The sequence below is a fragment of the Chiloscyllium punctatum genome, chromosome 19 (genome assembly GCF_047496795.1).
Source record: "Chiloscyllium punctatum isolate Juve2018m chromosome 19, sChiPun1.3, whole genome shotgun sequence".
NCBI classification, from domain to species: domain Eukaryota; kingdom Metazoa; phylum Chordata; class Chondrichthyes; order Orectolobiformes; family Hemiscylliidae; genus Chiloscyllium; species Chiloscyllium punctatum.
The window spans coordinates 89,599,558-89,612,584 of record NC_092757.1 but is presented as its reverse complement, the minus strand read 5'-3'; the positions used below and the strand labels follow the sequence as shown (position 1 = coordinate 89,612,584).

Sequence of the window (13,027 nt, the reverse complement as noted above, 5' to 3'; positions counted from 1 at the left end):
CTTGATTGAGGTTACTGTCTTCTAGAGTGGGTTTGATTGAGGTTAGAGTCCTCTGCACAGTACTGGGGTTCAAGTCAACTGGGGGGGTTGATTTGAGGTTCAAGTCCTCAACACTGTGCTGCGGTTTGAGCCCCAGTGGGAAGAAATGTGAGAAAGGGGTTAAAGTTCCTATTGGTGAAATTTAAGGCTCTGAGTGTCTTTGTTCTAGGTATAAGAGAGGGGTTTGGACTGTGGTGCCATGTGCTCCGCTGCATGGACTCTCTCCGTGTGTAATTTCAGAGAGAGGCTGAAAACAAAAACAAAAGAGAAAACGCTGAAATTAACATTGTACTAATACTTGGGTTTAAAAAGGAAAGCTTCAATGTAAATTGTGCCATGCTCTAAGTGTTTGATAAAAATTTTGGTTTGTTAAGATACTGGTCCAGAAAATCCTTTCAGGTAACTATTTTGCCTTGTTTGAATCAGGCTCTCAATTCAGTGTTTTGTGGGCTATGTAATGGGCCAGATTTTGTTTTTACACAAGAACAGACTGGATTTTGTTTTCAGGTTGGACTTTACTGAAGGAGAATTTTGGAGAACTGTGGATTTCAGAACTTTACTAGCGAATTATTTTCCACATGGGAGAATTCTTCAAACTCTAATTATTGTAACGGAGTAGTAACTTTTGTCATAATTATTGTATGTTGTATGTCAATAACTTGCTTAAATACTGGATGTTAGTCTTAAGAAAGCTGGGAGTACCATTGGTTATCATGAAATGAGGGAATGAGTGTGTGTGTAGGGCATAAGCAGACAGGGAAAGAGTTAAGTTCTGAGTTTTGTGAAACAAGAGGTTCAGCTGAGCATGACTCAGATCAGATATGAACTTGCAGTTAACAATGGGGTGTCGGAGGCAAGGGTAATGGGTTAACAAAGTAGAAAAGCATTCATTACTTAGAGCCATTTAGCAAGATGAGACAGCATTCAATATGAGAGATCAGTTTAACAAGGTGAAAAGTATTCATTACGTGAAGCCAGTTATTCATTATGTAAAAGCAGCAGATAGCTTAATCTTTACTATTGGTTCTCATTAATTGGGTGACCATTACAATAAACATGTATGTTGCCTTATCTGGAAGCTCTTCCCTATAAAACAACTATTCAATGCATTGAAAAGCTGCTATTCGAGAAAAGATTCAACTCATGTTTCTGTGTACATGGGTGATTATTCTCTCTCCCTCCAGAGCCCAGAATAAAGATGAAGCAGATAAAACTACACTGTCTCTGAGCATTTTGCTTCGACTGAAGGGGGTGAAACGGGACAACAGTACCAAAGACATAGGAAGGGAAAAAGATGAGATTCTGAAGGGAGAATATAGAAAATTAGGCAGGAATTTTTAAAAGAGGTGTTTGAGGGTAGTAATATGTGGATTACTCCGAGTGCTACGAGCTAGTGAGGGCAGGAATAGGAGGATAGAGAAGATGAATGCGTGGTTGAAGAGCTAGCATATGGGAGAAGGATTCACATTTTTGCATAAGTGGAATCTCTTCTGGGGTAGAAGTGACCTGTACAAGAAGGATGGATTGCACCTGAATTGGAAGTGGACTAATATACTGGCAGGGAGATTTGCTAGAGCTGCCAAGGAGGATTTAAACTAGTAATGAAGGGGGTAGGACCCAGGGAAATACTGAAGAGATCAATCTGAGACTGGTACAGTTGAGAAAGGAAGCGAGCCAAACAGTCAGGGCAGGCAGGAACAAAGCAGAGAACAAGGTAGGACTAATAAATTCAACTGCATTTATTTCAATGCAAGAGGCCTAACAGGGAAGGCAGATGAACTCAGGGCATGGTTAGGAACATGGGACTGGGATATCATAGCAATTACAGAAACATGGCTCAGGGATGGGCAGGACTGGCAGCTTAATGTTCCAGGATACAATGCTATAGGAAGGATAGAAAAGGAGGCAACAAAAGAGAGGGAGTGGCATTTTTGATTACGACTGTACATAGGGAGGATATTCCTGGAAATACATCCAGGGAAGTTATTTGGGTGGAACTGAGAAATAAGGAAGGGATGATCACCTTATTGGGATTGTATTATAGACCCCCTAATACTCAAAGGGAAATTGAGAAACAAATTTGTAAGGAGATCTCAGTTATCTGTAATAATAGGGTGGTCACAGTAGGGGATTTTAACTTTCCAAACAGACTGGGACTCCCATATTATTAAGGGTTTAGATAGAGAAGAATTTATTAAGAGCGTACAAGAAAACTTTGAGTCAGTATGGGGATGTACCTACGAGAGAAGGTGAAAAGCCTGACCTACTCTTGGGAAATAAGGTAGGGCAGGTGACTGAGGTGTCAGTGGGGGAGCACTTTGGGGCCAGCGACCATAATTCTATTAGTTTTAAAATAGTGGTGGAAAAGGAGACCAGATCTAACAACTGAAGTTCTAAATTGGAGGATGCCTAATTTTGACGGTATTAAGCAAAAACTTTCAAAAGCTGATTGGGTGCAGATGTTCGCAGGTATACAGATATATGTAAAACAGGAAGCCTTCAGAAATGAGATAGAGTCCAGAGACAGTATATTCCTGTTAGGGTGAAAGTAAAGGCTGGTGGGTGTAGGAATGCTGGATGACAAGAGAAATTGAGGGTTAAGAAAAAAGAAGCATGTGTCAGGTATAGACAGGAGAGACTGAGTGAATCCTAAGAGTATAAAGGCAGTATATTTAAGACGGAAATCAGGAGGGCAAAAAGGGGACATGAAGTAGCTTTGGCAAACAGGGTTAATGAGAATCCAAGGGGCTCTTACAAATACATTAAGGACAAAAAGGGTAATGAGGGAGCAAATAGGGCCGCACAAAGATCAGCAAAGTGGTCTTTGTATGGAGACACAGGACATTGGGGAAATATTAAACGAGTATTTTGCATCAATGTTTACAGTGGAGAAGGACATAGAAGATATAGAATGTGGGGAAATGGTTGGTTACACCTTGAACAAAGAGACCTTGGAGAGGAAGTTCATTGCTCCTTGAAAGTACAGTCGAAGTAGATGTTTGATATGCTTTCCTTTATTGGTCAGAACATGAATAGAAAAGTTGGGAGGTCATGTTGTGGCTGTACAGGACATTGGTTAGGCCACTGTAGGAATATTGAGTGCATTTCTGGTCTCCTTCCTATCGGAAAGATGTTGTGAAACTTGAAAGGGTTCAGAAAAGATTTACAAGGATGTTCCCAGGGTTGGAAGATTTGAGATATAGGGACAGGCTGAATAGGCAGGGGCAGATTTGCCTGGAGCGTTAAAGGCTGAAGGGTGACCTCGGAGGTTTATAAAATCATGAGGGGCATAGATAGGATAAATAGACAGCCTTTTCTCTGGGGTGGGCGAGTCCAGAGGTTTAGGATGAGAGGGGAAAGATATGAAAGGGATCGAAGGGGCAACCTTTTCACACAAAGGGTGGTGCATCCATGGAATGGGCTGCCAGAAGTGGTGGAGGCTGATACAATTACAGCATTTAAAAGGCACTTGTATGGTTGTATGAATAGGAAGGGTTTGGAGGGATATGGGCCAAGTGCTCATAAATGGGACTAGATTAGGTTGGAATATCTGGTCAGCATGGACGAGTTGGACCGTAGGTCTGTTTCTGTGCTGTACATCTCTATGACTATGCCATTTACTATTGGCCACACTATCAAAACATCCATATTCTATGATGTCTGTATCTATAACCAGTGAATGACATGGTAAAATAGAGGAAGACATTTTTTTCAAAATGGGTATCCAAATGCAAACCCAGATGGAATTTGGATGTCAAATTTTTTTTTAAAATAAGGCCAACAGACATTGGCCAAAGAACTCTTTCTTCAGTTCAGCGTATCTTTTTCTTGTCACATCTCAGTGCAATATTTGGTGTATTTTTAAGAGGACAATATATAAATGGGTCAAACTTTGATTTTACCCTTCCAAATGTTTCATCTGAAACATTCAATTTACATGGAGGCAAAATGGTTTAAGATTAGATTACTTACAGTGTGGTAACAGGCCCTTCGGCCCAACAAGTCCACACCGACCCTCCGAAGAGCAACCCACCCAGACTCATTCCCCTACATTTACCCTTTCACCTAACACTACGGGCAATTTAGCATGGCTAATCTGCACATCTTTGGACTGTGGGAGGAAACCAGAGGACCTGGAGGAAACCCATGCAAACTCCACACAAACAGCTGCCCAAGGCGGGAGTTGAACCCGGGTCTCTGGCACGGAGAGGCAGCAGTGCGTCACTGTGCTACCCACGGTAGGTATTTAATCTACATCCAGAACCATATAGAGATGTTTAGATTACCTCAAGCTTTCCAGTTGAACCAAGGATAAAGACAAGTAACTCATCTGTTTTAACCTACCACCCCCTTAGTGTTAGGCTAAGGCCTTTCGTTGTAGATTGCCCCATCAGGAGAAACATCCATAATCTACTTTGTCAATACCCTTTAGCACTTGCATACCTCTTCCCATTGTTCTCAAATCTAAACTCTACAAGCTTAAACTGCTCAATCTCACCTCATAAGACCAATCTTTCATTTCTGAAATTAATCAAGTGCACCTTCCCTGAACTACCTGCAAGGCAATTACATTCATCCTCAAATGGGCCAAAACTGTAAGCAATATCTTAGATGCAGTCTTACCAACACTTTGCATCACGTCCCCACCTTCAAAATTGTATCCTTTTAGCTATAAATGTCAACATTCCACAAGTTCATTACCTGCTGTACCTACATAGTATGTTTCTGCGATTCATGTACAAGGACACCCAGATCCCTCTGCATTAAAGGTTTTTCTCCATTTAGATAACAAGTTGCCTTTTATTCGACTCAAATAAAATGGATAACCTCTCACTAATCCACATTAAAACACCATCTGCCAATTTTTTTCCCATTTGCATAACCATTTGTAAGTTTTTATCCTATGTTCCAACATGCAACCTACAACTAAAGTAACTTGTCCCATCATTTCTTTTTGAAGAGAAACTGAACTGGTTAATTTCTTAACCATCATTAGACATCAACCAATATTGTACTGAGATTTTATGTTTTGATTGAGCAAGCAGCAGTTAACCACTTCAAATTTCTCAAAACTAATATGGGTTACACAAAAAACATTAGTGTCTTTAACCGACTGCATTCAAATTATGGTCCAAATACCAGATCACCTTGAACTATTTATCTCTGTACAGATATCACAGAACTATGAATAACTACAGGACTTAGCCACATTAGTACAACCTGAATAATTCTCATGATGGTCAATGGATAAATCTACCTACTAAATTGTCCTACACTATAAGAGTAGGAGACAGGATGCATCTGCCACTGTTGGATGCAATCCAGTGTAAATTCCACAGACTAAAAAACAAATTTCAACTCCGTGTCTACTTCAGAATTCTAGTTTGCATCTAGTCCAGGATGTGGACACAAATAGACATTCCTGCGCAATGAAGAACAAAATGCTACTGACTCTCATCCAAGACATTGAAGGGTGGTCCTGACAGCCAGTTCAGGTAGATGCAAAAGATGTTGTAATATTCCTTCTCATCACTCTAAAAACATGTTCTCTTGAACATTCACTCTTTAATATTAAAAAGATTGTCTCACTGCCAGTCATTCACAAGACCTTATTGCAATATTTGCCTACAAATCAATGATCAAATTTCAAACAGTATAGCATTCATGCAAGTGTGTTCTTTTAAGCCCATGATAAGATTGTCAATTTCAGTAATACTACTTAAAAAGCTTTTTTCCCCACCTCCCTTCACCCTGTTAATTCTCTGGTCTCCATAATAATGACCAAGTCCAAAATACCAGGGTCAGCTCAGAAACAATGTAAATATAAGTAAACATAAAAAATGGGTCTTTCAATAGATTTATACACAAACTAGGTTCGACTCCTGCCCTATGCCAAGTCAACATGTATTAACATTGGTCAGTACCTCAAACTGAAAAAGCAAACAATGATAACATTACAGCAACACCGAGCAAGACCTTTGATGAAGTCTACAAGAATCAACTGAACTTAGCCACAATTCTCCTGATATCAATATTAGTTTCAAAAACAGGAGCTGCTAGAAAAGCTCAGCAAGTCTGACAAGCATCTGTGAAGAGAAGTCAGAGTTAACATATCGGGTCTGGTGACCTTTCCTCAGAACTAGTCCTGAGGAAGGGTCACCGGACCCGGAACATGGTGGCCTCGGTGGGATGCTCTTCAGAATGTTGGTGTGGACTCGATAGGCCAAATGGCCCGTTTCCACACTGTAGGGATTCTATGATTCAAATGGCTTCCTTTAGCAGCTCGCTCCATACACTGACCATCCTCTGCATGAAATTGTCGTCCCTTAGGTCCCTTTTATTTCCTTCCCCTCTCACTTTAAAACTATATCCTTTAGTTTTGGACTCCCCTACCCTAGGAAAAAGATCTTAACTATTCACCCTATCCATGCCCTTCATGACTTTATAAACATCTAGAAAAAGGTGGGCCCTGAGCCTCCAACACTCCAGGGAACAAAGCCTCACCCGATAACTCAATCCCTCTAGTCCCAGCAACATCCTTGTAAACTTGAAAGGGTTCAGAAAAGATTTAACAAAAATCTTGCTACATCACCATCCTGTACAGCCGCAGCATCACATCCCAACATCAATACTCAATGCACTGACCAATAAAGGCAAGCATTCCTAGCACCCTCTTCTCTTTCTTATCTACCTATGACTCCACTTTCTATGTGAAGAAACTATGCACCTGCACTTCAAGGTCTTTTTGTTCAGCAACACTCCCCAGGACCTTTCCATTAAGTGTATATGTTCTGCCCTGATTTGCTTTAGCAAAATACATCACCTCACGTTTATCTAAATTAAGCTCCATCTGCCGCCACGCAGCCCAACGGTCCACCTGATCAAGGTCCTGTTATACTGAGAAAACCTGTTTCACTATTCACTACGCCATCAAGTTTGGTGTCACCTTCAAACTTACTAAACATACTTTCAATATTCACATCCACATCATTTATTTAAATGACAAAAAGTGGACCCAACACCAATCTTTGTGGCACACCACTTAAAAAGTGCATCACATTGTAGGTTGTAGGTTTCCTAATGAGTCAACACTAACCAGATTACATGGGCCAAGAAGTTTCTTAAGGAAGCACTGCAATTATCTTCAAGATTGAAAAAAAATAAACAAGGTGTCACAGTTTGAGTTCCAAAACAATGATCCTGAAGCATAATTGAGCACAATCAACAAGGGACAGTGTTAGACACATCTCCCACTATGGAACCAGGTTATATAATCAAGAATCAGACTAAATCTCTTACTGCAATAAGAGAGACATGCAATTAATTATCCTCCAAATTTCATCTATACAATACTCAGCACCCTTTCTTTAAAAAGTGAAGAGGACAGGCAGGACATGCATCTTGTTAAAACCAATTTATTTCTAAACCAGAACAAAGACCTCCAGGTTGATATTTTTACTGCAAGCATCCTTAGGCATTTGTCCCAGACATCACAGTTTCTACTGAAATCAATTAGGCACAAAGCCACAATTTTAAACTGTTTAGTCAAGATAGTACTGCAAACCTCAGGAACCCAATTCACTAACTGGTTAAGTGCCTGGTTCGTAGCTAAGTTCCCCAGGAATAGACAACAGTCCAGATCAGCTCAAGGGTCTGGAAGTTAAAAAAAACTATTGTTTTCAATGGAGGCATTCCAGGATATTTTATTCGTGACATCATACAGCAAGCCAACCACAAGATTAGATCTGGCAAGCTTCTCACCAATAATGTGAATTTACAGCAAGTTGCACACTCGTGCCCAAGATTATAGCATTACTATACCATAGAGAACAGCACAGCAATACAGTGTAGTATGATGTTCTTTGCAGAATTCAATCACAAGCTGCTGCTGCTACGACTAGAGATCAGTTACTGAAAGAACACTCTTCAGTGAGCAATAGAATAAGCTGGTATGAATATCTGTGTCACGACACAACTCCTCTAATGGAGTCTTATGAAAATCACGTCATACATAGTTAGCAATGCAGTTCAAAAACATTCAATTCTTAGCCTATGTTAATATCAGCCTGATCAGAAAAAATGTGACTTAAAATTGGGGTCCTAAACGAGGAAAGAGATGTGAAGAAAAGACAAGACTTATGGTTCACATTTGATTGTCAGCATGTAAACCAAGCCATGTGTCAATGGCTCAACTAGTAGCACTCCTCTCCAAGTCAGAACAAATATCAAAGATGATAGAAGGCATGCGCTACAGTGCCAGATGTGTCATCTGTCAGATGTGCTGTTAAACCAAGGCCCAATCTGCCTTCTTAGGAGAGCATAGAATATTCCACTACTACTAGTTAGCAACATGGAGCAGGGAGTTAAAACCTGTCCAATATAAATTCTTCAATTGACATAAAACAAAATTTTTGGTCATTATTTTCATCGTTTATGTAATCTTTACTCAAGTTAATAGACAGAAAGATTCCCCACTGAAAGCATCTAAACCTACTTAGTCATAGAGCCACAGAAACGTACAGCACAGAAACAGACCCTTCGGTCCAACTCATCCATGCCGACCAGATATCCCAACCTAATCTAGTTCCATTTGTGTTCATGCAATAATGTTTCTTTTGAGAAGAGGTTGATTTGGTTGGGCCTGCACTCATTGGAGCTTAGAAGAATGAGAGACTACTTTATTGAAAAATTCATGATACTTAGAATTCTAACCAGTAAGGGAATCAGGAGTTATAGGGAAAAAGTAGGAAACTAGAGTTGAGGATCATCAGAATCATTCAGGATCTCATTGACTAGCAGAGCATCCTCTTATGGTTGGAATAGCTTACTTCAGCTTCTACATTTTATGGCCGAATGGTTGCCAACATCCACGAAGTCAAGTGCCAGCAAAGTCATAGAATCAGAATTTCTATAGTGTGAAGGCAGGCTATTTGGCCCATCAAGTCCCCACACCTCCTCCTTCCTTCCTTCCCCTCCCCCACCCCACCCCCCCAACCCTGCATCCCTCAAGGCAAATCCATCTCACCTGCACATCCCTGGAAACTATGGAGCAAGTTATCCTTCCTTAAAGAACATCCAACCGCAACAAGGACAAAACCCACTGGTCCTCACCTTCCACCCCACCAAGTTCCGCGTAAACCGTATCAGCCTCCAACATTTCCACCACCTACAAACAAACCCCACCACCAGGGGTATATTTCCCTCCCCACCCCTATCCGCCTTCCGCAAAGACTATTTCCTCTGTGACTACCTGGTCAGGTCCACACCACTCCAACAATCCATCTTCTCCTCCTGGCATCTTCCCTTGCCACAGCAGGAATTGCAAAACCTACACCCACACCTCACCCCTCACCTTCATCCAAGGCCCCAAAGGAGCTTTCCACATCCAAAGTTTCACCTGTACTTCCAGAAACGTCATTTATTGCATCTGTTGCTCCCTATGTGGTCTCCTTTACACTGGGGATACTGGACGCCTTCGCGCAGAGCACTTCAGGGAACATCTCCGGAACACCCGCACCAATCAACTCCACACCCCCTTGGCCGAACATTTCAACTCCCCCTCCCACTCTGCTAAGGAAGTGCAGGTTCTGTGCCTCCTCCACCGCCACTCCCTCACTATCCGACGCCACCTCGGAACCCTTCAACCCCAGGGCATCAATGTGGACTTCACCAGTTTTCTCATTTCCCCTCCCCCGACCTTACCCCAAGTTCCAAACTTCCAGCTCAGCACCATCCTCATGGCCTGTCCCACCCTTCAATCTTCCTTCTCACCTATCCGCTCCACCCTACTCTCCAACCTATCACCTTTATTCCTTCCTCCATCCACCTATTGCACTCCACTACCTTCTCCCCTGTCCCACCCCCTCCCAGCTCTCTCTCCGCCCCAGAGGCTTCCAGCCCAATTCCTGATGAAGTGGTCCTGCCAGAAACATCAATTTTCCTGCTCCTCAGATGCTGCCTGACCTGCTGTGCTTTTCCAGCATCTCTCTAATCTTGACTGATCTCCTGCATCAGCAGTCCTCACTTTCGTCAAGTTATCATGGCCAATCCACCTAATCTGCACATCTTTAGACTGTGGGAGGAACCCATTCTGACACTGGGAGAACGTGCAACCTCCACACAGTTGCCCGAGCCTGGAATTGAACCCGGGTCCCTGATCTTAGGACTTGAGGGATGGGAGGCAGCAGTGCTGATCACTGAATCAGCAAGTCAAAATAGTACATCTGCTCCAGCAAGTCTTGTCAACAGCAGTTTGAAAGAAAAGCAAATCAAGGGGACAAAATAACTAACATCTCTTTTCTTAAGAATAAATTGTATCACTCAAATTGTATAACTATAAAGCTTATCTGCTCTGGACACCTACTCAAGATGTAAATTATAAGTAGTTAAATCAACACTTATGGAAGCAATATTTTCCACGCTTACAACAGATCTTCAATGCATAATTCATTGGTTTGCTGCGGGGTCCTGATGAAATCAATGCAGGAAATAACTAAAGCACCCACACCCCAACCAGAAGATCACACTTTCCAAGTGACTTTTTAACAGTTTATTTGAAACTTCATTGTGTTTATCAACATTTTTCTAACAGCCAGATGAAACACCGATCTGACAATAGTCCCATCATTTTTGACGGTGAGTGGCTGTGAAGAACAGAACAGGTGGAAGATTAACTTTGTCTGATTCCATATGATTAGCTTTCCTGCCAAACAGCGATTAGTCACAGTAGTCAGGAATCCACAATTCAGATTATTCACATTATCTCCATTAGCAGAGTCGTCACAGGAATGAGTTTCCCTTGAAGGATCAAGGTTTTGTTTGGGGAGGTGGGGGAAAGAAATGTGGTGTGGTGGCAAAATAAATATATATGGGATCATTTTAACATTAAAAATCCAATTCTCCTTTAATTGCTCAAACCTTAATAGTTACTTCTACCACAGCATTTGATTTCAAGAAACAAGTCCATTTTGCTTTCCATATTCAAATGTTTTAATTTGAAACAACTCATCCATATTTTCCACTTAAATGAAAAAAATTTGCAGAACAGCAACAGTGCACTGTAATCACTTCGACTAAACAGCTGGTCAGCCATGTTAAGAATGGAGAGGATTTTTTAAAAACTTTAAAAAGATGTTCCAAAATCATTTAAAGACTCCCATATGAATAGAAAGAAAACACTGGCTCTGAATCTTTCCATTTCACCACCCTTTTCCAAATATCCAATGTTAATAAAATCAAACACGATAAGAAAAAGTTGTGTCAGCTTGGAGGAATGTACTGAACAATTTTTTCTCTTGATACAAACTGCTCTTAGGCAATGCTTTAGACGTGGGGGGGGGGCGGGTTATTCTTATATAGTGCACTTTTGCTGTTCTGAAGAGAAAAAAAAAGTGCCTGAAATATACATCCTCCACCCAATACATTTGGAAATTCAATCCAAGCAAAATGACCTTTGACAACTTCCCTTCACTTTGTGAATCAAGAAAGATTTTCCATTCCACGCAACAAAAAAAAAGTTACACACCCAAGAAAACAAAATCTGCGACATTACGTTAAAACTCTCGAGGCCTAAAGTTCTCATTTTGAAAGTTTTTTTTGCTCTTTCTCTGAAGTTTAAAAACACTTCCCTTTTGGTACGCCTCCGAAAGTGGAGGTTGGGGAAAGCAAAGATAAAATGCAGTCCATATGAAACCCCTAATTAACATTACATTAAGAAAACTTCTTAAAAAACCGTCCCAGACAAAATGACAGTCTTTAAATCTAACGTCGTTTGATAGTTTCAAAATAGACATCCCTCCTCCGTCAGTTTCATTCGTTTGTTAATATATCGTTTCGATTTTGGCTGAAATATAGCCAGAGTTCCAAAGTAATTTCAAAAAATGTATACTTCATAAAAGGCTATCTGCGATATAAATGCTTGCGTGCCATGAAGGAAAAAGGCAAAGTCGTCTTTTATTGATGGCAAGTTAGGAGTTTACACGCTTGGCCTACGTAGGTTTCTTGACACAAAACAGATTTTCACCTCAAGACATTTCTAAAAAGTGGGCAAGTTGTACATTTGATCAAACACGGAAAGGATTTTTTTTTAAAAAAGTGATTTTTCTTTTTTAAAAAAAACTTCAACAAGGACACTTTTAAAGCGAGTAATTGGGAGTGGTGTGGATCTAGACAGGTTTACGAATATGTTAAAATGTGAGTGTGTTAGGTTTTGTTTTAAAGACTCCCCCCTCACTATCTCTCTCTCCCCAATGCCTGAGTGAAAAGGCCGCGGTTTGAAAATGGCTGCGCGACGGCCGCTTCAATCACTCACCAGAGAGAAGAGATTGGAATAACAATCCTCCAAACTCGCCCCGTTCGCCACCCAGCAGCCGGACGAACTCATCATCACGATCCCTGCATCGTCGACGAAGATTTAACACGCACTTCGAAAAGAAAAAAAAAAGAAATACACAGGGGAAAAAGTCCTCCTCAGGAAAATTTCCTCAGATATTTGTCCCACATGAAAGCTGTTTTTTTTTTAAAATGTACAGAATGTAGTTGCCTTTTGATTTCTCTTTTCTCTCCTCTCAGAGGGGAACGAGGTAAAAGCATCTGTCTTCTCGCTTCGCTTCCCTCCCTTCCCTTCCCTCCCCTCCCTCCCCCCCAGTTACTCGGATCTCTTTCAGCCGACTCGGGTTTGTTTCAGTCCCTGTCCTTTAATGGGAGCCTCAGTCCCAGACTTAATGGCGGAGGCACCGTCACGTGATGCGGTCGGCGGTCGAGTTCCGAACCTGCGGCCACTCGGGGCGCCATAGAGCATGGCCCAAAGCGTTCGCATCTCCCAGCTGCGGCCACTAGGAGCGCGATAGAACACGACCCCCAGCGCTCGCACCTCCCTGCTGTGGCCACTAAAAGCGCTGTACGAGGGCAACCCAAGTCTCCAGCAGCCAAGGTAATTTTAATTATTTCCCACTCTATTTGCAGGGTACTCAAATTTAACTTAGCATTC

General features: G+C 41.5%; 1 protein-coding gene across 2 annotated transcripts in view; it reads right to left on the bottom strand.

The window, feature by feature from the left end:
• med13a (mediator complex subunit 13a) overlaps positions 1–12,647 on the bottom strand; it is a 220,407-nt gene extending 207,760 nt beyond the window's left edge. For both annotated transcript variants that reach the window (XM_072590029.1, XM_072590030.1), the window contains exon 1: positions 12,350–12,647. In XM_072590029.1, the coding sequence (XP_072446130.1) occupies positions 12,350–12,424 (75 nt within the window). In that variant the 5' untranslated portion in view covers positions 12,425–12,647. The remainder of the gene's footprint in view (positions 1–12,349) is intronic.
• Positions 12,648–13,027: the final 380 nt, after the last annotated feature.